This window comes from Radiomyces spectabilis (assembly GCF_025331425.1).
Source record: "Radiomyces spectabilis strain NRRL 2753 chromosome Unknown BYT42scaffold_4, whole genome shotgun sequence".
Taxonomy (NCBI): domain Eukaryota; kingdom Fungi; phylum Mucoromycota; class Mucoromycetes; order Mucorales; family Radiomycetaceae; genus Radiomyces; species Radiomyces spectabilis.
The window spans coordinates 147,972-175,553 of NW_026251929.1; the positions used below are offsets into that span (position 1 = coordinate 147,972).

General features: G+C 43.4%; 10 protein-coding genes across 10 annotated transcripts; 4 read left to right on the plus strand and 6 right to left on the minus strand.

The window, feature by feature from the left end:
* Window positions 1-230: 230 nt before the first annotated feature.
* BYT42DRAFT_561878 (uncharacterized protein) lies at window positions 231-1,884 on the minus strand. Its single transcript, XM_051567408.1, has one exon. The coding sequence runs from the start codon at window positions 1,530-1,532 to the stop codon at window positions 312-314; it is 1,221 nt and encodes a 406-aa protein (XP_051424935.1). The 5' UTR covers window positions 1,533-1,884; the 3' UTR covers window positions 231-311.
* Window positions 1,885-2,347: 463 nt separating this feature from the next.
* BYT42DRAFT_611967 (uncharacterized protein) lies at window positions 2,348-5,706 on the plus strand (the record flags this gene model as incomplete). Its single annotated transcript, XM_051571570.1, has 14 exons — window positions 2,348-2,392; window positions 2,508-2,602; window positions 2,678-2,758; window positions 2,830-2,974; window positions 3,050-3,100; window positions 3,172-3,255; window positions 3,326-3,415; window positions 3,501-3,699; window positions 3,776-3,833; window positions 3,902-4,145; window positions 4,213-4,334; window positions 4,400-4,514; window positions 4,585-4,625; window positions 4,692-5,706. The coding sequence occupies 14 exons, from the start codon at window positions 2,348-2,350 to the stop codon at window positions 5,704-5,706; spliced, it is 2,385 nt and encodes a 794-aa protein (XP_051424936.1).
* Window positions 5,707-5,882: 176 nt separating this feature from the next.
* BYT42DRAFT_254331 (uncharacterized protein) lies at window positions 5,883-8,342 on the minus strand. The gene is made up of 10 exons (XM_051562721.1): window positions 8,135-8,342; window positions 8,050-8,075; window positions 7,860-7,985; window positions 7,625-7,792; window positions 7,489-7,557; window positions 7,360-7,417; window positions 7,112-7,295; window positions 6,907-7,050; window positions 6,316-6,810; window positions 5,883-6,205 (listed from the first exon to the last, which is right to left on the minus strand). Exons 1-10 carry the CDS (start codon window positions 8,302-8,304, stop codon window positions 6,059-6,061), a joined length of 1,587 nt encoding a protein of 528 aa, XP_051424937.1. The 5' UTR covers window positions 8,305-8,342; the 3' UTR covers window positions 5,883-6,058.
* A 2,213-nt stretch (window positions 8,343-10,555) lies between these two features.
* On the minus strand, window positions 10,556-10,790 carry BYT42DRAFT_611969 (uncharacterized protein; the record flags this gene model as incomplete). Its single annotated transcript, XM_051571571.1, has 2 exons — window positions 10,556-10,660; window positions 10,725-10,790. 2 exons carry the CDS (start codon window positions 10,788-10,790, stop codon window positions 10,556-10,558), a joined length of 171 nt encoding a protein of 56 aa, XP_051424938.1.
* Window positions 10,791-13,271: 2,481 nt separating this feature from the next.
* On the plus strand, window positions 13,272-16,605 carry BYT42DRAFT_511679 (SPOC like C-terminal domain-containing protein). The gene is made up of 16 exons (XM_051565160.1): window positions 13,272-13,534; window positions 13,643-13,925; window positions 14,020-14,113; window positions 14,180-14,282; window positions 14,343-14,429; window positions 14,486-14,679; window positions 14,738-14,840; window positions 14,917-15,031; window positions 15,107-15,195; window positions 15,258-15,386; window positions 15,462-15,573; window positions 15,647-15,736; window positions 15,817-15,917; window positions 15,982-16,068; window positions 16,167-16,244; window positions 16,316-16,605. Exons 1-16 carry the CDS (start codon window positions 13,433-13,435, stop codon window positions 16,427-16,429), a joined length of 1,881 nt encoding a protein of 626 aa, XP_051424939.1. The 5' UTR covers window positions 13,272-13,432; the 3' UTR covers window positions 16,430-16,605.
* On the plus strand, window positions 16,606-18,148 carry BYT42DRAFT_561888 (uncharacterized protein). Its single transcript, XM_051567409.1, has one exon. The coding sequence runs from the start codon at window positions 16,678-16,680 to the stop codon at window positions 18,016-18,018; it is 1,341 nt and encodes a 446-aa protein (XP_051424940.1). The 5' UTR covers window positions 16,606-16,677; the 3' UTR covers window positions 18,019-18,148.
* A 1,175-nt stretch (window positions 18,149-19,323) lies between these two features.
* On the minus strand, window positions 19,324-20,769 carry BYT42DRAFT_493633 (glycoside hydrolase superfamily; the record flags this gene model as incomplete). The annotated part of the gene is made up of 2 exons (XM_051564236.1): window positions 19,324-20,305; window positions 20,381-20,769. The coding sequence occupies 2 exons, from the start codon at window positions 20,767-20,769 to the stop codon at window positions 19,324-19,326; spliced, it is 1,371 nt and encodes a 456-aa protein (XP_051424941.1).
* A 1,353-nt stretch (window positions 20,770-22,122) lies between these two features.
* On the minus strand, window positions 22,123-22,737 carry BYT42DRAFT_611973 (uncharacterized protein; the record flags this gene model as incomplete). Its single annotated transcript, XM_051571572.1, has 3 exons — window positions 22,123-22,272; window positions 22,355-22,512; window positions 22,566-22,737. The coding sequence occupies 3 exons, from the start codon at window positions 22,735-22,737 to the stop codon at window positions 22,123-22,125; spliced, it is 480 nt and encodes a 159-aa protein (XP_051424942.1).
* A 1,297-nt stretch (window positions 22,738-24,034) lies between these two features.
* BYT42DRAFT_611974 (uncharacterized protein) lies at window positions 24,035-25,323 on the plus strand (the record flags this gene model as incomplete). The annotated part of the gene is made up of 2 exons (XM_051571573.1): window positions 24,035-24,342; window positions 24,411-25,323. 2 exons carry the CDS (start codon window positions 24,035-24,037, stop codon window positions 25,321-25,323), a joined length of 1,221 nt encoding a protein of 406 aa, XP_051424943.1.
* A 997-nt stretch (window positions 25,324-26,320) lies between these two features.
* BYT42DRAFT_597616 (Cilia/flagella-associated protein 20/WDR90/C3orf67) lies at window positions 26,321-27,476 on the minus strand. Its single transcript, XM_051570949.1, has 4 exons — window positions 27,408-27,476; window positions 27,317-27,348; window positions 26,937-27,255; window positions 26,321-26,876 (listed from the first exon to the last, which is right to left on the minus strand). The coding sequence occupies exons 1-4, from the start codon at window positions 27,426-27,428 to the stop codon at window positions 26,637-26,639; spliced, it is 612 nt and encodes a 203-aa protein (XP_051424944.1). The 5' UTR covers window positions 27,429-27,476; the 3' UTR covers window positions 26,321-26,636.
* Window positions 27,477-27,582: the final 106 nt, after the last annotated feature.

The window sequence follows — 27,582 nt, forward strand, 5'->3', positions numbered from 1 at the left end:
GGAATAGATGGTTGAAATCGAAAAGCAAACTCCCGTCATGCACAAATGGCTCCCAGAAAAAAGATTGATTTTTTAAAAGGAAAAAGATTGGTGAAAAGAAAAAAAAGGAGGGCGTTTTTTTTTCTTTGATGCGGCGAGAGGAAAATGAAGCGGAGTTGTTCACCGTGCTGACACATCTGAAGACACAAGCGGTCACAATGAGAAAGATGGGTTTGTCAGACATGGTAAGCAAAGGGAAAAAAAAAAAAAAAAGATGGGCTTGTCAGAAATGATCCACAGCGAAAAAAGAGTAGAAAGATGAAGGTATTTTCTTAAGAGGAAGGCGCCACTGCATCCAGATAGTCTTGGATATACTGGAAGTTCTCGGTAATGAAATTGGCCATGACGCCTTCCGGTTCGTCTGCCGCAGTGGGTGGGTGAAGAGGAGGAGGAGAAGACAGCGCAGACACAGGTTGGGGTTGTGTAAGCCATGGGATGGATGCCACGCGAACTGATTCGACTTGTTCAATTTCTAATCGATCAATCAATGGACCCATGGACCACGGCTGTTGTTGACTGAAATCGACTTCGGGAAAATCGGTTTTCAGGATTCCGGTATTTTTTAGGCCGATCATTTCAAGCAAAGGGCAAGCGTGCACCACTTGTCGCACGCCATTGGCCGTGACACCGACACAGTAGGATATATCGAGATGGCGAAGGTTGGATAGACGTTGAATGGCACCGAGAGATAGATCGGTGACGGCGCACATCAGAATAGTGAGTTGTTCCAGGCGTGCGTGGGACTGAACAAAGGTGATCAAAGCCTCGTCATCGATATCATCGCTACCGCCTACTGAAAAGTAGCGTAAATTGGCCAGCGGCATAGTCCCATCCTCATGCGGCGTGGAAATATGGTGTAAAAATCGGCTGCAGACACTTCGACAGCAGACCACGTCAAGGTGCGTAAGATGATGAAACGAACGTAGGTCAAAAGCCGTATTTTCAGCGTCCAGCCAGCGGGAACTGGCAATGTCGAGGTATTCGATGGGACAGTTGGCGAGAGGAAAAAGGGTGATGGGCAATAGATTTGGGCATGACTGAAGCGTCAGTTTACGCAAATGGCGGCAAAGGCTCAGATGATGAATGGATCGGTAACTGATATTGACGCCGTCCAAGTAAAGTTCCTCCAGCTGCGGACAATAACGGGACAGTTGGCTGAGACTTTTGTCGGTCAAGTCCTGCGACTCGTAAATGAGCAAGGTTTCCAGATTGGGCACGCTGCGCAAAAGAAGTAAGCAAGTGCGGTCGTCCAAAACATAGGGCGAGTCAATTCGGAAGAGACGAACAAAAGTGCCGAGCTTAGGTTGCGCTTGTTCGAGACAATGGAAAAACTGAGCCAGGGCACTGTGATGAAGCACCGGGGCTCGCCACAGCACAGGAATACTGGCTGCATAAAATTGCTTGCTTACGAGAGCGCAAGCATAACAATCACTCTGATCGAGAAACGTCAGAATGAGTGACAGCAATTCGGTAGGTAGCTCAAAGATGCGCATAGTGTCATCGGTTAGCTAGTCACGGAGAAAAAGAGCTACAGCGAAGAGAAAAATAGTCAGTGATTCAAATGAGTGCCACCAGAACAATCTGCAGGAAAAGAAAAATAGTAAACGAGGCGTAAAAAAATCAATAGAAAAAGACGACGTGACTCGCATAGCAACAGGGTCTCCTGATGATACATCAGAACACCCTTAAAGCTATCATCACACGGTATATGCGACAAACCAGGAAAACCAGTACTAGATGGTATTATTTCTCCCGGTTTTTTGGGAAAAACCACAAGTATTATGAGGTTTTGTCGCGGCTTTTTGAATTGACACTACGTTATTACTGTTTTCCATGGTTTTTTTTTTTTTTTTTTTTTTCTGTTTGTACGGTTTTCTGCCTCTCAGGCTTTTGGTGCTGTTTTTTGCTTGACCGCGCAGTCGGGCTTTCAGTCGCCTCGTTACACCAAAGTGTTGGAGGTAACCATTATGCGAAATTGTCCCGTCGTCAAGCACGACATTGCGTTATAGCACTTTCCTCGCCTACTGTCTCCCTGATTACCGCAATTATAAAAAGAGTTCTCTTGCAATGTTATAACATGTTATCTTCCTGGTATAACTTTTTTTTGCCCGGTTTTCATCCGCGGTGTTGGCCAGGAAATCTGTGACTTTGTCCGAAAATTGGGATGGAGGCATGGCGATCCTTGTTGTTTCGTCTTTTTTATTTTTTTTACCCCGCAACTGTTTTTCTATATTTTTTCGGTTTCGGTCATTCCAGCGATTTTTCTCTTATTTACCCACCTTTTCCTTGGCTCTGTGTTCATTCTACCATGGTCGCCAATAATACAACGAACCCTTACACCAACGCATTCCTGGTAATAAACCTCAATCACCATTTGCCAATGTCGTCTTCCGCCTCGTTTATATTGTTGGCAAGACCGACATGTTCAACTCTTGTCAACCAGTGGACTGACATGGCTGCTTATTTAGACAAAACGTCCCAAGGATGGTATCGAAATTGTTCAGGAGCGGCTTCGACAGTCGATAATGTTGGACGAAGAATTATCCCAGTATTTTAGAGAAAGGTAGCTTCTACAGACGACACGTTTTTCTTTTGCAAGCCAGGACAACGATATATTCATCGGCTGATACTGTGTTAGAGCGCTTATTGAAGATCAGTACGCCAAGAGCCTGGTCAAGGCGTCGAAGCGGCTGTTTGTTACGGATAAATCGAGCTTAGGGTAAATGGGAAAGAGATGGAAAGCTAAAGTCATGATGATTCTTCCGTGTAACTTAATTCGTTATCTTGCAGCAATTTTACTCCGATTTGGGAATGCCTTTTTAATGAGTTTACAGAAATATCCACCGCCCATGCCATTCTCGCTCACCAAATCGCGGAAGAAATTGAAAAACCACTGAAAACTTCTGCGTCGCCGGCTCATGAAAAGATCAAAGAGGTGAGTTTTACCAGGCATGCCGTCATGTGGTTATGCTGGTCGTATTGATTTCACCCTGACACATGCGCTTTTTAGCTGGAGCCCGGTTTCGCTCGGCTGGCAAAGGACTCCGAAGGTGCTAAAAAGGTAAATGGATGAACAATATTGAACCGGACAGTTCTTTGAATTTAGCAATGGCTAAAGAAAAGGACCATTAGAATAAAACTCTATTCAAGCGATCGAAATCCCATTCCGACACTTCATTTCCTACATGGCAGGTGGACGGTCCTAATTTTTTAGAGGTAAGGAAGAAAATGGTCACCAAATGAGTAATGACAGCGGTAAGACTGAACCCTTTTAAAGCTCCACCAGACAGTGGAAGAAGCACGCTTACAGCGATTAAAGACCCTGGTGGAAAAATTTGAGCAGCTCCAGATGGATCAAATGCTGAAACGAATGGAGGTATGCATTTCAAAGCAAGTGGAGGTGATTGGTGGTATAAATGGGATGCGGCGTCATTAATGGTTGTGTAATGGGGTTCCTGTAGATCGCCAATGTCACACAATCAACTGCCACAGCATTGGATGTCCAAACCGAGATTAATGATTTCTGTGCCAGCCGTGGCAAACAATTGAGCACTATCCCACCCTCCACATCGCAAGAAACGCCCTCCAGTTCACCTTCCTCTTCCAATCGCGCACGACCACAAAGCACAACCGTTAGTTCAATGAGCAGCAATCCTTCCAGTTCAAAATGCAAGTCATCACTGACACTTGATTCGTGCAATTTTTTCTTTATTTCGTACTAATTCTTTTATTTTAGTGAAATCAGTATTTTCCATACGTCGAAAAGCGAAACACGCTGATTCGGCACCAGCGCAGTAAGTAAAAAAGAAAAATGACATTGCTGATACAGCCCAACACGTTTTCCTTATAATCGCCGTTGCAGGCAAAACTCCTTTACCATGATTGACGAAGAACCAGAACACGAGCAAGATCAGTCACACTCCACCCCTCCAATGTCTCGGGGATCGCCAGAGAGCACGCGACAAGCGAGTCATGCTTCGGGGCAACAGAATCCTCCCCTCGAACGAGAACGCAGTAAACAGAGCTTGACTTCATGGTTCGAAGTGAACAATACAAACGGCAGCTCGGGACAGCCTTCCGTATCCACCCTGACTCAACAAGCTCAGGTACATTCATGTTATTGATCATTAGCATACACTTTACTGATGAAATGTGTTGTTCATCTGTCCACAGTCACCCCAGGTGGATGAAGAAGGATTTTCCGTTCCTCCTCCAGATCCTCATCGAGGGCTATATTCCAGCAGCGGCGCGCTGTTTACCCAAGAGCCTGAAGAATTGGATGGCGATAGTCACAGGTAAGCGAGGAAATGGTGTATGCATGATAAATATGCCGATATCTTTACTGAATGCATGAATTTAGCAGTACCACAGGACACCGATTCAAGGTCGATATTCAAAACCAACCTGTTCATCATGAAGAGGATAATCGTGTAGCGACCGAAATCATGACAAGAATGGCTTCCTTGTTGAGAGAGGTAAACATTTGAATTTTGTAGATCATATTCCAAATATGCCGCCTCATACTCAGCTTGTGCATGCATATAGAAAAATCAAAGCATTTCCAGACGTCCACGCGGTCGACGAGAGTAAGTTGATTTCATATTGTTCAGGGATGCAAGTTTTTATTCACTTGTTACCTTGCTTTATTTCAGACATTTGCGTTCCTCTCAAGCAGAACCCAACAAGTTGTTCCTGTCATCGTCACCGTCAGCAACTCCTTTTGACAGTTCCGAAGCGATTCATTCAGGTTCGAACGTGTCTGCTTCTACCGCCGAATCCACTCGTACCAATCCGTTCCACCAGAGCTCGCTTGAAGTCTCGACCCCAACCAGCGCCAACTCGGTATCATCGTCGGCATCAAGGAGCCCATCCTTAGCCACCGACATTCCTTGGCAATTACGACCTATTCCCGAAGTAACGCAACCTCAAGCGTACGCTAGCATCATCGAGACCCTTGATAAAAAGGACAATGACGTGTTCTATGTAACTGGCGTAATTAAACTTGCATACAATGGATCTTCAACACCCATGTCGCCTCTTTTGATCCGTATCCAGAACTACGACACTATCAAAGATTTGCAACCGAATAGAGACTGCGTCGAACCATTGAATGATGAAAAGGATGTATTTGCGTTGAAGGCCGAAGCATTTGATGGAACCCGAGGCACGGCAATGGAATGTTTCACCTATCATTTGGAGATCACTGGTGATGGAAACGATATTCTTCCTGTCCATGCGTCACCACTGTGGAAATGCGCGGAAAATGCCTCGTATCTGATGTTGCGGTACCAAGTAACAGATATGTTCGACGCATGCAAGGGCCACGTAGCTCTGTCGGTGCCATACGACCAAGTGCCGGTGGAAGCGGTTCAAAGCTCACCACAAGGTTTATGGGATACTACAAAGAAGCGACTGACATGGACCCATGAAGCTCTATCGGAACATCGACAGACAACCTCGACAGCCGATGTAAAGGGATGGCCACGTTTGCTGGCCAAGTTTCTCACCACCGGTGTGGGGCAGGCACAACCGGTCATGTTGAAATACTTTTGCAAAGACACGTTGGCCAGCACCATTGCCGTAGAAGCTGTTCCTGCGTTTGATTGCCAATTGGAAGTCAAGCAAATCCACAAAGCCCTGAAATCCGGAACCATCCTGTTTTCTTGACTCGCAACAATGTAAAATGTATCATTTGTATTTTTATGTGAAAAAATTGGTGCTGTTAGTTCCGTTAAATATTTTATTATTTTTTTACGTTAATGACTTTTATTCCATAGTCCCTGCTTTTCTTTGTTTTTTTTTTCTTTATTCAAATCATAAATAATTGAAATCAATCTTACGTTACGATGCTTAGGGTCGTCTTCCTTTCTTTTTTTTTTTATTCAAATCATAAATAACTGAGATCAATCCTACGTCACGATGCTTACGGGTCAGTCTTCCCTTTTTTTTTCTTATTTTTCTGTTATCGTGACGGGATGATGGGACGACAGCATGATGCCCAAAAGAAAATCGGCACCCATTATTGAATGCAGGGTGTGTGGGGATCATGCATAGGCACAGAATCATTCCGCAACTGGAATGCTTGCCAGAAAGGTGGGATAGTTAGGTCACGCAAGTGCACAGGGACTCGCTCAATCAAGTCTTCGTCGGTGTAAAAATCGACTTTCTAAAAACGGTAAAACGAAAAAAAAAAAAAGAAAGAAGAGAAACGAAGAGAGTGTTAGCAAAATGAGTGGCCTTGTACAAACATGATTGGATTGGACTCTAATACGCTACCATAGGAATCTTGCCACCATAGGGTGTGACGACGTTTTCCACAAACTGTTGGCGCCAGAGAAGAGGGACGACACCGGGTGTTTCGGATGCGGGTAATAAAGGCTCGGTCACGTAACAGTTACTCTTGCTAATGAAAGCTTCCTTGGGATTCAGGTTACCGAGACTAATGACATTGGGATCGATTCCTGGAGCAGCACCGAATTTGTTATGCTCGACGGTGATTTGTGACGCCCAAGGAGAAATAGGAACGCTGCTGTTCCAGATCGGTGGTCGGATGGTGTTATTGTAGCGAGCCGTCCAGAAATCGAAAAAGGTGACAGCCTCATACAACCAGCCATCCAAAGGGGCCGGCGGGTCGAAAGAATGGTCGAGGAATCGGTAAAAGAAATTATCATGCACAACAATGTTGCTCACTTGCATGAAATCTGCATGGTTGGCAACATACATCATAACGGCAGTATTCGCCAAGTAGTTCGAAACGAAATAACCGTCCACCTAAGAATAATGCAAACGCCATCAGCACCCCGAGGTTAAAGATAAGGAGTAAAACGTGAGATCAATATTTGTGGCTTTGTTATTCATTGATCTTACGGCAGAGGTGAAACGGGCGGCACCACCAAAATCGGCCAATTGCCAGCCGGCAAAGAAGTTTTGGTAAATGTAAGTCTGGTTGGATCCGACAATACTGATAGCATGGTCTTGTGCTACCGCTTTGACATCTGGAAAGGTGCCGTTCTAAAATATTGTAATACATGAATGAGACCAGGTAACCAAGGCATCAAGGCGAATAAGTTACCATAATATTTTCTCTAATGGTGATGCCGTTGGTCATGTACAGCTGAACGCCGGAAGCCAGATACCCCTGTTCATCGGCAATCGGCTTGTTCAGGCAGGATCGCAAGAACTCAATAACCTCCAAGTTGCGTTGCAGTTCAGACGTGACGTATGGCTTGACATCGGCTATTTTGCGCATATCCATGCTGATAAAATAAAATTGCAAAAATGAGACATTGTCAGGTATTGGGTTGTCAACCAGGCACGTACCCAAAGATGTTGTTGGAAATAACACTTCTCTTCTGTGTCTGGAAAAGAATGCCAGTATCTGTTGCAGATCCAAAAATCAAGAATTTACTAGTCTGCATCAAAATAACGTAGAGACCGCGTAAAACATACTGGTTGTGTCATAAGACGGAATCATGACCGTGCCAGCGTGAGCCTCATCGCGCAAAAAGATGTTGCCGTCTAGTAAAGAAAGACGATCAGTTGAGGATCATCCAATTTGTCTTAAAGTATTATTCTGATGACAAACCGATGTATAATTGTTCACCACGATCGGCAATGACGGAACCTCTTCCACCGTTGATGAATATGTTGCCAAAAATGAACGAATCGTATTCGTTGGAGTGAGGTTCAATCAGGATATTAACGTTTTCAAACACAATGTTGGTAATAGACCAACCCACGTTATCATGAGGTACTATTAGGAAGAATTTGTAAGCTGACCGTGAAGATCCTTTGTTTTAAAAATAAATCAAATCATTTACCCAGGATGGAGCCGAGCTGGCTGTTTCCATCTTTTACTGTAAAAATAGTTGGTCGATCCTGTGAACCTTTGAGCGACACACCTGGACGAAGTACAATGGGAGTGTGGTCATCCAAGACTACTTGGCCTACGATGCGGATAACACGGTTAAAAATTCGTTTTTGCTTGCAATCAATTAGTGGCATATTTACCAGGAGGAAGTATGACAGTGGATACACTAACATGGTATAGACGTTGAATAAATTGCAAAGGGTCAAATTATTGTTTATAACATACTTTTGAGTGGCAGCATCATCAATAAGTTTCTGCAAGGTTATTGCTGTGTCTGCATTTACAGGTGAATACAACTGCAGAGTATCCGAAGTGCAAGCCAAACTATCTTGATCGATTGCTGTAACCAAGAAAACAAGGGCAACTCCAGATAAAACGGACGTTAGTAATCGCATCTTTTTCAAAAGAAATAGCAAATAGAAAAAGAGACGACAGTACTGAAGGATAAGAATTTGTATTTATTTTTCTTATAAAAATAAAAAAATAAATAAAAAAAAAATTGAGTTGCGAGTTTAAGCATAAAGGTTGCAATTACACGAGGAATGCATTTCTGGCTGCCCATAACTCACCTTTGCCTGCTGTCCTTACTGCGGTGTTCCGTATATGGTAATGCCCGTTTTTCACACGCCGACACTGAGCGCCAGAGGCAGTTGCTGCTTTTTTTTTTTTTGCCTCCCCGGAAGACAGGCTTGCACTTCCTTGTTTGTTCAACATTTTTGCTTTTCTTTTTTTTACTTTTCTCTAGTTGTTGGTTCTTCTCTTTCACTGTCTTACATTCTGAGTTGTTATTTATTGGGTTAACAAGTCATGGCGACTCCACACTCTATGCTAATACCCAAGGATCCTCCTTCTTATGACTCTTTATACCTCACTATACCCTCGTCTTCCACATCGCAACACGATGCACTTCCCTTGAACTCATCATGTTGCAATTCTGTGCGTGGCTTCTTTCGTCGCCGGGTGGCTTTTTTCCAACGATTAGCTGCAGCTACATTTGTCGCTGCGACAATCTCAGCAACCGTCATGCTGCTGCTGTGGCAACTGCAGAATTTAACGTCAATCGACGATCAAGACGATCCATGGTTTGACCCCGATAACTTGTCAAGCTGGTCGCACGGTCATAACCACACTGTTTAATCGAATCATACTGACTTGGTCATCGTTGTTTATCCTTTTTTCATATTTTGCCCTCCCATCGTTTACCACCATATTTCTATCATTATATTACTAGTGTCAATCATATGAGAAACCTTTTCTTTTGTATATATTTTTTTAGTTGCATTGTAATCCAAGAAAGCAATAGCGACAAACCTTGTTTTTGCTTTTTTTTTTTTTTCCTTTATTATTTCTTTCCGTGGAAACATGAAACGACATCTTTATGCTTTTTTCTTTCCTTTTGCGTTTTTGAGTGAGACGAGCCTAAAAAGGAGTGGTTGCGCTTTTCTATTCCCCAGCAAAAGAAGAGGGCTGTATTTTATCTTCCACTTTGCACCATAGATACATTCATAAATTCCTTACCTAATGCGATTCTTTTGACGGGTATCGATCTACGCAGGATCAACACTCAATATGAATACTTTATCAATCAATCAATCATTGCTCAGGCTTTCATATGACGTACGTAGTTAATGCCTACTTAGTAAAAGCAATAGTGCTGATTCTAATGTGGGATAGGCTTCTTAATATTCATACTATACTGTATGCTTCTGTCAACCTTAAGTGGTAAGACCGCTAAACCATTTCCGGGTTGTCAGCTTTGACGCATGAAAAATCGATTTACCGTACTCGGTTACTTTTTTAAAAAAAAAAAATTGGAAAAAAATTCGCGGAGACGGAAAAGGACTTCTCAAACGGAGGGGTTTTGTGAAGAACAGATAATGAACAAGAGCAAATGGCTTACTTTGTATCATTTAAATTTACCGTAAGCTCTGGAGAAGCTTCCCATCCAGAGTTTTGCAACCTCGGGAAGACGGCGATAACCGGCCGGGAGAATGTGAGAAACAATTCAATAAAAGCACCCAAGAAACGCCCCCCACCTACGAAAAACCTGCGTGACAGCGGCCGTCAACAAAAGACATCCAGACCACGAAGAGCAACAGGCGGAATGCCGAAGAAGGAAGGATGCCTGCAAGCCTGTAGTAATTAGGTAGGCTTTTTTGAAGGTTTACTTGACTTGCAAACACCCAACCGAACAGACCATCAGACACAGGACGAGGAATGAAGAAGAGCTTGGCTGTAGGATTTCATACCGTAGCACGAGAGAGAGAAGGGACAATGTACGGTTACTTGAAAGTCTTTTTCTCTTCAGCGATCGCCTACCGTCTTTTCTGTATTTGAGGTTAACCGAATGAAAGAGTAAATTATGTACTACAGAGAGGGTTCTCAAACCAGGGTTGGCGTATTCCGTTGACAACAAGGAATATAACAAATCAATCAAACAGCCCAACGTTCAACTTCCTTTCAGTAATGTAAATTTTTAATATGTTTATTACAGAATAATCGAGCAATTCAACCTTTATAGATAAAGAATAATTAGTTAGGTGTGGATTTTGACCGATTCCGTATAGTTTTTACCTCAAAGGTTGCTGTTAGTTGTGATGAGATCTTTGGACGCACGGTTATCTTGCGCTTTCTGCGTACTTCATCCTAATGATAGACAAGTGCTTGATGGACGTCTCCCTTGCTAACTTTTGAAAAACGTAAAAACCATGATCGGTTCGCTTCGTTTTCCGTCGTATAGTGAACACGGACCTAAGAGAATAAATGTTCAAATTGATTAATACAGATGCCCATCCTAATGATATTAAAATCTAACCTTGTCGCCTTCGGCGACGGGGCGACCCTTCCCAACCAGCACATCCTCGTACTGGCGAGCCTCCATGAGCGCCTTCAAGTTTCCTACAAGATGATAGCTTCGTTAATCAGATCACAATATTTTATCCATCCATCAAACCCTTACTTCATTTCTGGCGTCATACATGGGTGACAACACCTCATACCGCGCCATGTTTTCACCATGTCTCTGCTTCGCGTCCCAACTTCCCTTTGCATTGCAGTCTCTGTAGTCATGCGTCTGAAGGTTCGCGTTTTTGGTTGTTGGATAATATATTCATGTTGAAGAAAAAGAAGAGGATAAACCGAACGCGATGAATTCGGTCGATTGTTATGTGGACAGCCACCATGACTGGCAAACGGACGAGAGACTGAAACATCAGCATGTGTCCTTTGAATTTATCAGTTTTCACATAGCTGAGAGTAAGTTCCTCTACATCTGTTATGCTTACGGTACTGGGGAAACGTCGGAAGCGGTGTAGTGCTGTAAATAGTGCGATACAAATTTGTTGCGTCAAAAGAAATGGCATTGTCAGCAACGTATTCTCTTAAAGATACTGCGACTTGACTGATACCTTCTGGCCGCTCCTGTTCTCGATGCTGAATCGCCAAAATAGATTGGCACGGTCGATTTTGCCTTGGATGGCGCCAGGAAAATCAAAGACACCCATACGCAGCACTTGCCGAACGTGCTCTTCTGCTGGTATTTGGAGATTGCACACCCTCTCTTGCATCCAATAGGCAGTGAAGGTGATTAGCTTCTGCATTGCTGAATCTTCTTGGTTAAGCAGATAATATCAGAACCGTCGCACTGCTGAAGTACTTCCAAGAGGCGAAGGATAATGTCTCTATCGGACAGTGCCTTCATGGCGGGACCAAGAGCGACAATAGCGATAAAGTCATAAGTACACTGTGAATCTCGCCAAAATAATAGAGTTATGCGCATAGTAAACCTGTATTTTGGCATTCGCATTTATTGATCGATCTACTTTGCTTGTTTGTAAAGCGCAAATGATTTTGGCCTAACTACGAGGTACTACCGTTGTCATCCGCGTTTTTGGCTATATCTTTGACTTCGTTGTCGCCCTCATTTTTTTACGCATCATATTCAGCCACCATAGTAACTCTCGATACAAGGGAACATCATTCTCCTCTGAACGTCCAACGCGGACGGCACATTGGTTCTTATCAAGATACCGCCATACCCCCAACAAACAGAGTCGACGGTTTGCCGAGGTATGATATTACAATTATCGAACGGCGTACGATCTTTCAGCTTCCATTTCTCTTTAATGCATTTGTCCTATAGGGTGAGCCTCCAGGGGAATGAGAAATGGCCGGTTGAAGCCATTGAAATTTTATCCTACTTTTGATTGTGGTGTTCCTTTTTGACCGTAATTTTGGTAGCAACCACAAGAAATAACAACGATCAAGTACCATACTAAAAGTCCAATGTGAGAACGATAACTCTTACGACAAGTGTATATGTCATGATCATTCAAGATTAGCTGTGTTTGCAAAGTGATGGCCAAACGAAAATGACTGATAAATATTCTCATTACCTTATAGCTGCCTGCTACGACGAAGCTTGTTCTGAAGCCAGAAAATTGCAACGCAGAATTTGCCAGTCGTAGTGGTCAAATGCTGAAGGATGCACTGAACGACTCGCATAATGAATTCGAGAGAAACGGCATTTCTGTCGCGTGTTCTAGGAGGTTGTCAGTTCACGTGACGAAGTATGAGATAAACATTTATGCAAGTGAAATTTTCTGGGCGGTCTTGCCACAAGTTGTCTCAGCTGAAAGTGATGATGAAGTCCTTTATGACAAACTTGATATCTACAGGACATCTCTACTAGAGAACAGAAGGAGTGCCGCAGTCAAATGAATTGTTTGAATAATACTGCTCCTTACTTTTATACCAACAATAACATGATTTTTGTTGTTTTTTGGCAATGATATACATACTGTACAACCCGAGTAAAGATATATAATCTCAAAGAAAGTAGTGATCATACAGTATAACCTAGCCTCCTTTTTTTCCGCTTTGAAATAAGGTGACTCATACAACAATTCGCGCAATTAGCAACAGTCCCAACATGAAGTCAGTTCCCACCACCACTGTTAGGACTATTAAAGTACGTTTTTGAAGTGGAGAGTCTCAATAGACTATTGATGCCGCCCTTGGTGTTTCACGTCGGATGATTGGGATCTTGCAGCAGAAAACATTCATCAAAATGGACAATCGCAATATTCTCTCCCTTGCTTCTTGAGGACGCAGCCTATGCTGCATCATGCAGTAAAGTTCCATTTGCCGCCACCGAGTGGCATGCTTTCGCTGCAGACGAGTTTCCGCAAACACTCCCGAAAACCCTGAGGCCAAACAGCGAAGAGTTTGTGTAAATTCTGGAAGCACCTTTCTAGACACCAATAAATTGTTCGTCCTTTTCATTTTCATTTATTTTAAGATAATGCTTGAGTAAGAGTCATCTTTGGTAATCACCCTTCAAATATAAAGAATTGTAGCCATTGACGCGAAAGGATAGCCGGGAGCAGTGTGAACTCTGAGGTATCATAACAAAAATAAAGGCATGATTGAGTGGGTTTCGGGTATTTGGAAGCCCGACAAGTGAATCTGTCAACTCGCTCTTTTTTTCCGCCTTTGCATAATCCCAGTTACTTTAATCGAAGCATGAGTGATTCGCAGAGAAGCAGTTATCACAGCACCTACAGCTCTCAAACGCTGTTTGACGACGATATTGACGATGATCAAGCTTTGAATGACGATATTCAGGTAACGTTTACATACAGTCCTCTGAAAGAAAAAAGGCACGTAGCTTGAAAAGCCAACTGCCTTTTTGTGTATCCGAATGCTTACCGCCTTTTTACTACTTGTGAACAGACTGCTTTTGCAAATAAAGACAGCATTCTGTTTGCTATTGACTGCGGGCCGACGATGCTGGTTCCCGATGCCAGCGGCAAAATACCTCTTCGCGTCGCGTTTGCATGTGTTCAATCCGTGTTGATGAACAAAATCTTTAGCAGCGAATCAGATCTCGTGGGCGTCTTACTGTTCAGCACAGAAAAGAAAAGGAACGCCGCCAATCACGATCATATCTATGTTCTCCAAAATCTGGATGTACCCGACGCTCATCGCATCAAGGAAATGGAAGCACTGGCAAAAGGTACTTTCCTTTTTTGTATACGATCAACCGCAGCCAAATACCAAAAAAAAAAGGAACTCAAGGAACAAATAATTTATAATGGGATTATCTATAGGACCAACCGACTTTGAAAAGGAATACGGATCGACCAAAGAAGAATATCCATTCGGCAACGTATTCTGGACATGCACAGATCTCTTTGCAGCAAGGTACGCAAGGATTTAAAAGGGAGCTCTTCCGCAATGTCTACCGGTCACTTAAATTATATCCCATAGCACGCAGAAAAAGGGCACACGACGTATCTTTCTTATCACCAATACAGACAACCCGCACGCAGATAATGCGAATTTGCGTAATTCCGCAATCCGACGAGCCAAGGTTGGCCCTGATTTCTTGCACCATCTTTTTTTCACGAATTTCGGCTAAACGTTTGTACAGGACTTGTGGGATGTGGGGATCCGTATCGAGTTGTTTGGTCTGGATCAATCCGACGGTCATCATTTCGACTACAAACTATTTTATTCAGTACGTTCATTTCGTGGTATCGAGTCGTGCTTTGATGTTGATCAATCTTCAAATAGGAAATCATGGCAATGGAAGATGAAGAAGCAGATGGTGATGACGACGAAAGCCGATTGGATTCCAAAGACTATCAAAGTTCAATGAATAAGCTGGAAGAGTTGATGCAAAAGATCAGACGCAAAGAAGTGAAAAAACGTTCTCAATTTCGCATTCCCTTCCATCTTGCGGAAGGCTTGACGATTGGTGTACGAGGGTAAGGCGCTTATCTGCTGCTATGTGCGCGATCAATGACTAAAATATATCGTTAACAGCTACGCTATTGTCATGGAACAGAAAAAGGGCACCCCTAAAAAGGTCGTGACGAGCGGTCGGCAACTCTTGGAAATCGATACGCAAACCACCTGGAAATGCGCAGTAAGAACTTTGCCACTGCCACTACCTTTCTAGATAACATATGACTCATGGGAACATGGCATACAATGATTCACAGGATACAGATCAGTACTTGCTTCCATTTGATATCAAATACTACTATGCTTATGGTGGCGAAAATATTGTTTTTACCAAGGAAGACTTGCAAAAGGTTCGCAACTTTGGCGATCCAGGTAGCTCACATTCTACAACCACCTAAAACGAGCCATCTCGAATATTGAACTGGTGCTTTTTTTTTCCCTGAATAGGTTTGGTGCTTATTGGTTTCAAGCCTCGTGCATCCTTGTTACCTTACTATAACATCACGCATCCTTACTTTATCTATCCGAATGAAACAGTATGTCCAGTAGATCGTCTGTGATAATCGTGATCGCGGTGATATAATTTATGATACAATAGGACTATGAAGGTAGCACAAGAACTTTCTCGGCTCTCCTCCGGACCATGGTCAAACTCGATCAAATCGGCATTTGCTCTTTCTTCCGCCGCACCAACTCGCTTCCTAAACTCGTCGCTCTCTATCCACAGGTAAAACCGAAGAATTTTTTTTCTTTTTCCTCCAATGACCGAATGTGTAGCTTATCATGATCTCGTAAACTGTAGCCAGAAGTCCTGGATAATAATCAAGTTCAGATAACTCCGCCTGGATTTCACTTGATTACGCTACCTTTTGCGGATGACATCCGACCTCTGCCTGTCGAACAAACCGCTGATGGTATGCTTGACATTGAAAAAAAAAAAATCCCTCATTCTCTCACTCATGTAGACTTACCATCACCTAAATGTAGCCAATGTGGATGAAATTGATGCTGCCAAGAAATTTGTGGAAAAATTATCATTTAATCAAGGATTCGATCCTGCCGCCTATGAAAATCCTTGTACGTTACAGATTTTTCTATTTGCCAAGCTGCGGTGACTCATTTGTCTACCTACTTATTTCATTCTTTTATCATGACAGCTTTGCAACGCCATTATGCTACATTACAAGCTATTGCGCTTGAAAAGGAAGTCGATGAAATTGAGGATCGAACATTGCCCAATACCAAAGTTATTCACGAGGTGCGATAGCGTAGAGAAATGCAATGCACCATGACTTCAAATTAATCATCATCTTATTCCGCAGCGATTGGGCAAGGATATCGAACATTTCAAGACCCTGATCGGCCAAGATATGGAAATTGAACCTGAAGCTCCGAAGCGCAAATCACAGGTAACTGATGTCTGATAGACATTAAAAGGGAAACGATTAGCCTTGACTGAATGTCAAAAAAACAAAAATATTTTTTTTTATTATTTTATGTGATCAAGGGCGAATCAACCTCGAGCAAGCGAGCTAAAGGTGCGCTGAGTGTGGAAGATCATTGGCGGGACCAAAGTTTGGATAAGGCAAGTTAAGAAATGAAATTGGTCTGTGCCATAATTAGCTTATCTAAGCGGTGAATTATATTTGGAAACAGTGCCTCGTGGCGGAACTAAAGACTTGGCTGAAGGAGAATGGAGTAACGCCGAAAGCACGAAAAGCAGATTTGGTTCAGCAGGTGTCAAAGCTTTTGGAATCCCGTCACGCTTGATCGGTTGCCTTTGGTTCTTTTTTTTCATATCGCCTTGATCAACCGCAGAATTTATAAACTCAGCCACGAGACCATCCGAGACCCTTTGGAGAAATTTTTAGTCATAGGCTAACAAATTTTTTCATATAAAAAAAAAGGGTTGGGCGCATTGAAAATAAAAATAAAAAAAAAGTTTTAGGAAATTATATTTCTTTTTTCTGCATCGGTGCATTTTCCCTTTTTCTGTGTCCTTCTTTTTTCTTTACTCTATGCTAAAAGAAGACGTTACGCTTGAATTTCAAATCGATCCTTCCTTTACAGGCATCTTGCGTGGTGCCGCTCACGATGAGTCCGAAGGGTGCACGTTGAAAGGCAACTGCGTCGTCAACGTCGTTCGTCCCATCAAAGTGCGTCGTTTGATCGTCTGGTTCGAAGGACGATGTAAAGTGCAATTGAAAGCGGCCGGCTACTCGGTTCATCCCACCGAACACACCGATCGTCGTACGCTTTACACCAAAGATCAACACTTTATCGGCCATGATGCCGAAATTCAGAGTTTGGAACCAGGGCGTTACCTGTATCCTTTCCAATTCGAGATTCCTTCCCATTTACCGGCCAGTTTCCGTGGCAAACGCGGTTACATTCGTTATCGACTGTCGGCAGGCATGTACCGTCCTATGTTTGCCAACGACATCACCATTTCCAAGGATATCACCATCAAACGATGCTTACTCAACGACCTGGCACCCGCGTCCGATATTCTCGAAACCGCACATGGTCAAGATCACCCTCAATGGATACAGTACAGTGCGACCGCGCCTTGCATCGCGTATCGTGAAGGCGGGCTCATTCGACTCAATCTGACCATGCTTTTGCTCCGTCCGGAACTGATGTCGGTGCGATCCGTAACCTGTGCTTTGCGCGAACGAGTTCAGTACCGTACAACGGATCAGCAAGCTCACACGTTGATTGCCAAGACCGACGATCTGTTTCCCCTTGGTTACAGTACTTTCTATCCATCTCAAGACGAAAACTATAACCCTGCCGAGAAACACAACTACAATGCCGTGTTTCGACTCATTCCCCGTGTGAATGCCGACACCAACAGTCGCCTCTTACGCGTCACTCACACCTTGGTCGTCAATATCATGCTCGAAGATAAACATCATCCACACGAATCCGGGGACGAAAGTGCCAGTGAAAGAGAATCCGATGTCGAATCCGAAGACGAGAAAGCGAGTATTCAGATGAGCCCGTTTTCTACACCCCCTCCTTCTCAACCCAATTCTCCACCCATCAGTCGCGCCTCTTCCTCCTCTTCTCTTTCCTCTCTATTCTCTTTGACCCGGAATACTCATGGTGATGCCGGCAAAGACGGTATCTCCAACTTGAAACAACATGCGCTTCGCAGGAAGAAAATCCGATCTGGTCTCACCATGTGTTCACTGGAATTGCCTTTGGTTGTCACCTCGCGTGAACATTTCTGGGACAGTGGTATGCCCAGTCCTCCCTCCTACGAAACGGGCGATTTCCCACCAACTTATGGCCAAACCATCGAACAGTTGCCCCGAGTACCCCACTACTTGAACGAAGAAGCCTCCGCTTCCTAGGTTTCATCTTTCTCTTTTTTTCCCACTTATATTCTTGTAAACCCCAATGCTAATCAAATACCCATATTCTTTCTTCTTTATTTACCATCACTTCTATCTAATTCACTACTTCCTACTTCAACTCATATTTCTAAAAAAAAAAAAAAAAAAAAAAAAAAAAAAATATCATGATAATCATAAATAAACATGCATAAACAATTAGTATCAACAAAAAAAGTTTATTTCGGTTTTGAAATTAGCGTGGACCGGAGAAAAGGGGATCTATTTTTTGCATGGTGGTGTTTCATGAACTCATGCCGATCTTCAAGCCTAACCTAAATTGAACGCGCGGACTCCGATGTGGCGGGAAGAGTCGGGTTCATACTGAATAAACAATGGCCCGGGATCATCGTATTGGATCCGCTCTTTTCTATTCAAATACAGCTACCAGCACCTCACTGGGTGAGCGTCCTTCGCCTGATCCGCCAACGGAAATCCATTCAAACCGAGCTGCTGCGCCATTGATATTGATCTGGCTCGGCGTGGGGACTCGCTTCTCGAACAGATACTCTCCGATAGCCACAAAACCTCGATGGTTTCTCTTGCTGTCTTTGTGAAAGGTCACCTTGACATCACGATCACTGGCTTGCGATAATTCAGAGACTTCTGCGCCCGGAATGATATGGGACACGGATCCCAAGAAGGCCAATTTTCCTTCCTGTGGTCGAGGAATGTGAAGGAACGTTTTGCTTTCGTGACGTTTCAGCGTGACAGTGGACGATGGGTGGTAGAACAAACTTTCTCGTTGATCGGGGATCGTCATATGCATATCGTTGTCCGTGGCGAATAACAAATGCGTACTTTCGGAGGAGGAAGGAAGGTAGATCGTTTGCTCATCACTGCTCAGGTTCGCAAAAGTAGTATACATTTGATCACCGTAACGGAATTGGATCACGAATACGTCCGAACGAAATTCAATGACACTCGATACTTGAGCCATGACTTTGGGAAATGTGGCTGAATACAGTAAATGCTCATCCTTGCCGTATTCCGCTACATTGTCGGAAATAAACACCAGTGCACCGAGAATATTGTTCAATAAACACAGCGTGTATCGCTCATCAGCCGTCAGTTTGTTCTTGTGCGTTCGCAAAATCATCACGTCAGGATCATTGCCAAACATACGATCCGACATGGTCCACCGCGTCAGCGTCGATACCAACGAATTGGCGGTCGACACGCGTTCACGAACATGCAGCATCTTTAATTTGGTGTCTATACCATCAGGTTATTTTTGAAAATCCCCCTTTTTTTTGGTTTCCACAATTATAGCTCACCTTCCCACCAGGGTGCGACGTCCGATCCGATGCGACAATAGTCGACTTTTCGCCATGCCGAAGCAAGAGGCACACCACAACCCAATATCAGTTTCTCGGGTCCGACAAGATCGCGGATGAACTCCATAGCATCCCACATGATCTCACCACGGGATTTGCCTAATCGAGGAATCATGGCAGCCGCAAAGCAAAAGTCCAGTTTCAACATATCAAAACCCCATTCATGCAATACCGTGTGGAAGACGGTTTTTAGGTACTCGCGTGCTTGGGGATGGTACATATCCAAAGCATAGAATCCGCCCCAGTTGGGTCCTGCCACCACCGGTTTGTCGCTTCCTGCTTCCTTGATCAGCCAGTCAGGATGCTCTTTGGCTAAGCGACTGTGAAATCCCACTGCGTAAGGTGCTAACCATAAACCAGGCGTAAATCCGGCTTCTTTGATTCGCTGAGCAATCGCTTTCATGCCACTTGGAAACTTGTGATTGATGGACAACCAGTCGCCAATAGCGGTTTGGAACCCGTCATCGATTTGAAACACGTTGATAGAATAGTTGAACCGTTGCAAAGCTTCCAAGTTGCGAATCACGATATCCTCGCTTACATCGCCATAGTAATTATACCAAGAGGTCCATCCGTTGACATGACGATGCTGGTTGTTATCCCCCTTTAGAGCACGGCGATCCGGAAAAAAGGAAGCATAGCGGTCCCAAATCGCACTTTCAGCATCCTTGCCTTCGGCCATGAAGATTTTTACCAACTCTAATTCTTCGCCTTGTTTCACCGACTTGCCCAGTACATCCTTGTAAATACTGAAGACATTGTTGTTAAAGTCGCCCTTGAAGTAAGTATAGCCAAGGTGCTCCGACAATGAGCCGAAGAACTGGATGTTATTGGTCACGTCGCGGAAATGCGTATAACTGCTGGAATGAATATGTCCCTTTTCTCCAGAATGAGCAAAGAAATCATAATCTCTAATAAAGTCATCAGAAACCGAATGATCAAGCATAAATATGTGTATGCTTTCCATGTTGTATGCAGGAACTTACCCTTGTAAATTTAACTGGGTGTACCAAGCAACCGAGGATCGAATCGCGGGAATTCTGTCGTCTTTATCCATTTCTCGGGCTTGGCTCCAACTTTGGAAACCGTTGGCCAGCATGCGCTTGGTTTGAATATCGGCAAGGTATTTGACTTCAAACTGCACAAGCTCAATCGCAATATTCGCTTTGACATGGACACTGTAGAGCTGATCGTCTCCTTTGCCATGACGCTGCATGTCACAGCGAATGGTCAATACGTCATCCTTGAAAGGTGTCTGGTCACTGACAAGGACGTTGGTCAGCTTGACTGCAGGTGCTTCTGGATTATCGAGACGTCTGTAGGATACATCGACGCGAGTTTTTGCTGATGCAAAATTATGTGGTGTGAGATTCATGTGGGGGAAAGGAATGGCAGTTTATGAAAACGATGGAGAAAGCGTTTAAAAAGGCAGGAACATTGTGTCATGGACCGAATATAAGAAATTAGAACCAGCCGAATCGCCGACTGAATAGGATTTGAAAGAGAGATCAAGCAGACGGAACCGTCTGACTGACTGCAATGCTTCGTCCATGCTCCTGATAAGGTAAAAAGGAAGTTTTTGTGAATGTTTACATCTCTGTTTTCCCGAATTTCTACGCGGAAATGAACTCCAATAGTTTAAGCATGACTTCCGGTCACACAATTTATATTTTAGCGCGCAATACTCTTTGTTTTTCGACGCACCCAGCTGATAGGTAGCTTCGCTTCAATTTTGTCCTCCCTTTTTCTTTTGTAGTTTTCAAAAAAAAAAAAATCCTCGTCTTTGTCACCTGTAGTAAAAGTGTTGGCTTAATATACTCTCGGCCACTTGGCTAGACTTTTGACAGCTTATCTACAGTTACACCGGACCGCTTTCATAGGCTTTTAAAAGTCTATGTTGCGGCCAATCAAACGGCCTGCATAGACTTTTAAAAGTCCATGGTACAGTCAATCGAACGGGTCGCACAGACTTTTGAAAGCCTGTGCTACAACCACGCAGATCCCTTGGACAGGCATTGATAGAGTTAATACCAATACCTCATTAATACTCCTTCTCAAAGCTACGTGAAAACTAAGACGGATTTCAGGAGGTGTTTCCACTTTGCATCCACACATGATAGGCGCACATAGCAAAGCAAGGATTGCAACATCACGAAAGTTGCCATTCGCGCCAAGATGTTTTCATACATTGTACGACCTTGGTTGTGATTCACAAAATGCGCACAATTTACACAGCCAGCATGAGTTGACTCTTAATCTAATCAATAAATACCCATGCAAAGAGAAGATTTACACATTGGTATTTTATATTTATACGGGATGGAGGAAAAGGAAATGAATGGGATAAATATGAATATGAATATGACTATGAACTCAGAGATATTGACGAATGAAAAGGATGAAACGGAGAATAAACTTAGGTAAAAGAGATATAATACAAGCAAAGAGAGATGTTGTTGGTATATGTGAGAGACTTGGGTACTATGAGAATACTCTGAACGAGATGATCTCTAACATCAGAAATTATAACCAGGAACAGAATTTAAATATGCAAACGATTTATTTCACTACTCTAGTGTCTCTTGTCTGCTTGAACCGAGGTAACCCTTATGTAGTGGGTTATAGCCCTGGCTATACGACAGAGAGAAGATAAAGCTATGTCGAGGAAATTGATCCCAAGGAAGGTTTTCGCTTTGCTGGTAATTTTTTCCTTGTCCCTTGGACAAATTCAAATGGTAATGTTGGATGCTTTGTATTTGGAGTTTGGGACTTGACAATCGTGCGATGATAAACGACAATCTTGTAAAAGATCGTCCAGAATGCTCGTCATCGTCATGATATCATTCTTGGTCTTGGGTGTCGTAAATGGTTGGAAGTTCTACAAATGCATAGATACTGGACTCTGTATGGATCATTGTATAACATGTAATTTTGGTTCCAAGGGCTTGAAGTCAAAGTACGCCGGTAAGATTGCTGGAGACCATTTCCAATTTGGCAAACACACCCAAACGGTAAAAGCCCACTATCGACAGGGTAACCGATGAGCCTTCCCCTTTAAGTTCCCCAAAACATGTTCTGTAGGACGGTTGATAGCGGTCATACATCATGACTTCGTAATCTGGTCGTCAATTCACATCCGTGCCGTTGTCTGGCAGAGTATTGGTACAGTACATCTTGCAGCTTTATCTTCAGTGTCATAAGCAAGTAATGCTTGAATAAGTGGATGTACAAAAGAGGCAGCAAGCTCGGATTCACGAAGGTGACCAATATCCAAATCTTTGAGTGCAGGAAACAAGGATTCGATTGCCAGTACGACGTTGCGCTCGGCTTCATCTTCCTTCATCGCAAGTCTGATCAAATGATACCGTGCGGTCAAGCTATTGATCTTATCTCGTGGAATTCGTGGACAATGTTTTTAATCGAAAGGTACAGATCGGCGTCAAGTGAATTAGGCAACTCCAACGAAGACAGGGCATGTTGGCGTGTTGCTTCCAACAAAGGAGGAGGGAAATATTTTGCCGGTGCGGATTCGTACCTGGCTCGTTTTTGTAGAACCAATATGGACGAGAGGTGCCTGTAACAGAGAAGATATGAGTTTGAACCTTCTGCATGGACAAACTATGGGGAGACGCGGACCACGAGAAAAGGGCATTGACTGTGGCCCACCGCGACCGTCGACGCGTCTTCGTATGCCATGGCTGCTCTAATGGCCAAGAGCACGAGCCTAGGATCGGAACACCTCCAGACAGACTTCACGTCGCAAACGTAGCAAAATTGCCAAAAGCGGCTTCGCCATCGAGGTTAAGCATCGCCAACGCAATATTTCCCACTGCTTGAATTTTTTTGGGAGACTTCCAGATGACGCACCAGATTTCAGCACCAACCTCGGGGTAGAGTCATAGCGTAGACCACCAAAGGTACGGAGTCTGTAGAACACGGAGTTGATCACAACGTTCCGAGCTTCTTCACCACTTATTCAGATGGGTTGCGTTGCGGTTCCCAGCATAGGTTTTTGGTTCTCGTGATTTCGGACGAGGAGCTGCGGTTATGGCAGGGACACGACTTCCTAGTTGCAGCTCACAAAGGGCGATGGTCGACATGCGGAGCATCTTCCTGTTCAATGGACGGAGAGGGCTTGGAAGTAATGGAATTCTGGTTGGCCACGTCAGTGAGGAAGAGGGAAGCTTGTAGGGGACAACATAAAAGGGAAGAAAAAAAGAGACACAGAGGGAAAAGAGAAAATAAACTCATTTCATTGTGCTTTGGACAATGAAGGAGAGTAAATAATTTTTCTCAACTCCTATGTAAGCAATCTGATTCGACTGTTTAAGTCCACGCAGGCGCCATTTTGGCTATAGCATGGGCTTTCCAAAGTCTATATGCCTGGTTTGGATGCATCATATAGACTTTTAGAAGTCTATGCAAGCGGTGTGATTTGGTTGTAGCATAGGCTTTTAAAAGTCTATGTAAGCCGTCTGATTGGCTGATACCATACATAGGCTTGCCATAGGCTATGCCGGCAGTCTATTGGAGCGTGCGTCTCCCTTCCCTGTCTCTCTCTCTTTATGGCAACACCGAAAAGAATATGTCCTTACTGTGACGATGACAATAAAATATTCTCAGCAAATCAGAATGTTAGGATGCATGTATTTAAGCAACATAATGTGTTGCTCCCAAGCAATCACGACAGAGGAAAGCCCTTGATCGATCCCAAAGCAAAGGGTCAACTATTCTTGTGTCCCTGCTGTATTCAAGTCACGGATTCAAGAAACAAGTTCAAGGAGCATGTAGACGAACACAGTTTCAAAATCTCTGCCACTTTCCCGAGTTGCCCTAGTTGGTTATTGCAAGGTGTCAATATTGCTGAACGGTTTCGCGAGTACTTTGCCACATGTCTGGAAGATTGTCGCAACTTCTTCGATGTCGATCAATTTTTCAATCAACTTTTGTAATTTTCCCATCTTTTTCATGGCTTGACAATCCAATGGATTCAAACTCATATCTTCTCTGTTACAGGTGCCTCTCGTCCATATTGGTCCTGCAAAAACGAGCAAAATACGAATCTCTGCCTGCAAAGTATTTCTCTCCTCCTCTGTTGGAAGCGACGCGTCAAAATGTTTTGTCTTCATTGGTATTACCTGATTCCCTCGACGCCGATCTATACATATCAATTAAAAACACTATCCGCGACTATCATGAAAACAAGATCAGTAACTTGACCGCACGACATTATTTGATTAGTCTTGCGATGAAGAAGGATGAAGCCGAGCGCAACGTTGTTTTGGCAATCGAATCTCTCTTTCCTGCACTCAAAGATTTGGATATTGGTCACCTTCGTGAATCCGAGCTTGCTGCCTCTTTTGTACATCCACTTATTCAAGCATTACTTGCTTATGACACTGAAGAGAAAGTCGCAAGATGCACAAATACTCTTCCTGACAATGGCACGGACGTCAATCGGCGACCAGATTACGAAGTCATGATGTATGACCGCTATCAACCGTCCTACAGAACATGTTTTGGGGAACTTAAAGGGGAAGGCTCATCGGATACCCTGTCGATAATGGACTTTTACCGTTTGGGTGTGTTTGCCAAATTGGAAATGGTCTCCAGCAATCTTACCGGTGTACTGTGCTTCCAAGCGCTTGGAACTTCAATCACATTTTACACCATGGTTCATACGGATTCCAGCATCTATGCATTTGTAGAACTTGCGACCATTACGATACCCAAGACCAAAAACGATATCATGTCAGTGACCAGCATTTTGGATGACCTTTATAAAATTGCTGTTTATCATCGCACGATTGTCAAGTCCCCAACTCCAAATACAAAGCATCCAACCTTACCTTTTGAATTTGTCCAAGGGACAAGGAAAACATTGCCAGCAAAACGAAAGCCTTCCTTAGGATCAATTTCCGCCAGGTAGTTGCATCTTCGGCCTCCCTGTCATATCTCTCTTGCTTTATACCTCTTTCAGCTGAATACATTATGCGTTCTCCTTTCGTTACCACTACCTTCATATTCATACTCATATCATCTGTGTCCTTTCTTTCCATCTCGTCGAAAATTAAAAATGTAACTCATTTATTCACACTTTTTTCCCTATTTTCCTTGATCAAAAGTGAACTACTGCTGGCTGTGTAGATTTCTCTCTTTGGGAATCACACCAAAATCGTACAACATTTTAAAACATCTTGGCACGAAGGGCAACACTCATGATGAAAGATATGATATTTATTGACTGTATAGTTATTATTGCCAGTCCCTGCTTTGCTCTATGCGTCGATATGAAAAAACGCCTTCTAAACCTCTCCTAGTTTGTACTAAACTTTGAAGGAGAATAATGATAAAATACAAACCTTATCAATTCCTATGCAAGCAATCTGGTTTGGCTGTAACATGGGCTTTTCAAAGCCTATTGTCAAGCCCTCTGATTGGACGGCATAGGCTTTTAAATGTCTATGCGAAGCCGTCTGATTGGCTAGGTTAGGCTTTCAAAAGTCTAACCAAAGCCTTTTGATTGGTCAGCATAGGCTTTCAAAAGTCTATGCGAAGCCGTCTGATTGGCTGGGCTAACATTTTCAAAGTCTAACACGGAATATGAGCCCACGCAATATTCTCTGTGAACACGATAAGAACGCGAGACAAAACCGCTGTAAGTGACCCTTTTCCACGCTGTTGTAAGGTTCCCTAATCCTTTTGGAACGGATAACGCTTAACTTACTCGTTGCTACTGCCCAGGATTCCTCTGTTTCAGGGACATAATTAATCCACCTGTCATTAGCTGTCATCCATTATTTTGCTATTAAAGCGATCTTACATATCCGAAATCGGCCTTCACTAAATCTTATAAACAATCAACACTAAATATATGCAAATATTGTCTCAATGTTGAAAAAAGGAAATGTCTGCTTTTGCAGTTTCTCCGATTGTCCAAGAACAAATTACGACACGACATCATTTTTAACAGCAAGCGACAGTTAAACATCGGCTTATGCTGCGGAATAAATGGTATGGTTTTCACAGATACTCCAAACATTCCATTATGGGTGCGCCAAACATTCCGTGGAATGAACTTCAACCGTTAAACCAACAGAAAAATACGAGTTGTTTTTTTTTTGAAAACGGCAAATTTGACAGGATTTTGATTGGGTGGCACCATGAATTATGACTGTCCGCGACATTGCTTATTGCAAGCACTGTGCATATTGTAATTCACGGATAAGCAAATGAATGCGTTCAACTTACAGGAAGGAATAGTTTGAATTCTGCTGGCAATTCATCCTCAGCGTATAATTGATCGGTGAAATAGATCCTTCGTATCCGGCAATTGGCATGAAGGGTCACTCGCGATGTTTCTGCATAATTGGATCCGTAGGCCCGTTTGACGTAATCGGCAAGGTTCACCGTCACTTGATTCCAACCAGGGTCCAGCCGCATCGGCATCGTGGTGATATACGGTTTGACGCGGGTCGTCATCTAAGGGGAAACAATAAGGAATTGCATCACAGGTGACAGGGACAAGTCCGTTTCTTGTACCTGATAATTGGAGGCACGGAAACGTCGCTTGACATTTTTATCGTCAAGAACTTGAATTTCAAACGAAAAATATTTGTTGACATTTTTGACAAGGAGTACAATGAAAGGTAACTTGATGCCCAGAGTGCGATTGAGGGAGGCTGGGCAAGTGATGTAAGTGTTGGATAGATTGGGGGACGCCAGTTCAATGACTGTAGAACTGATGGTATCGTCCACTACGCGCTTAATATGAGAGGATGAATCGTTGGTCTCGTCGTTATCGTCTTCCGCTTTATTGTTTTTGTCGACATGGCAGGACCATAATTGCAGTGGTTCATTACTACAGCATAAAATATAAGTTTGAAAGCGTGGCAACAGTAAAACAAAAAAGGTTGATTTACCCAATGCTGTATAGAATGGAAAGGAATCCTGACTATATAAGTGTACAGGTTATATCGGTAAGTCCAGCCATTGTATAAGCGACGATCTCACCTGAAAGGTGTTCCTGAACATGGCTTCACACAAAGACAAGAAGGCCACTGTCGTTTGCCCAATATGGGCTCACCGCAAAAAATTGGGAAAAAGAGAAAAAAGATGAAGTCACACGACTCAATTTTCTGCAACTCAAAAATTGTCATGCAACGGAATTGCAATGGATCCAAAAAAG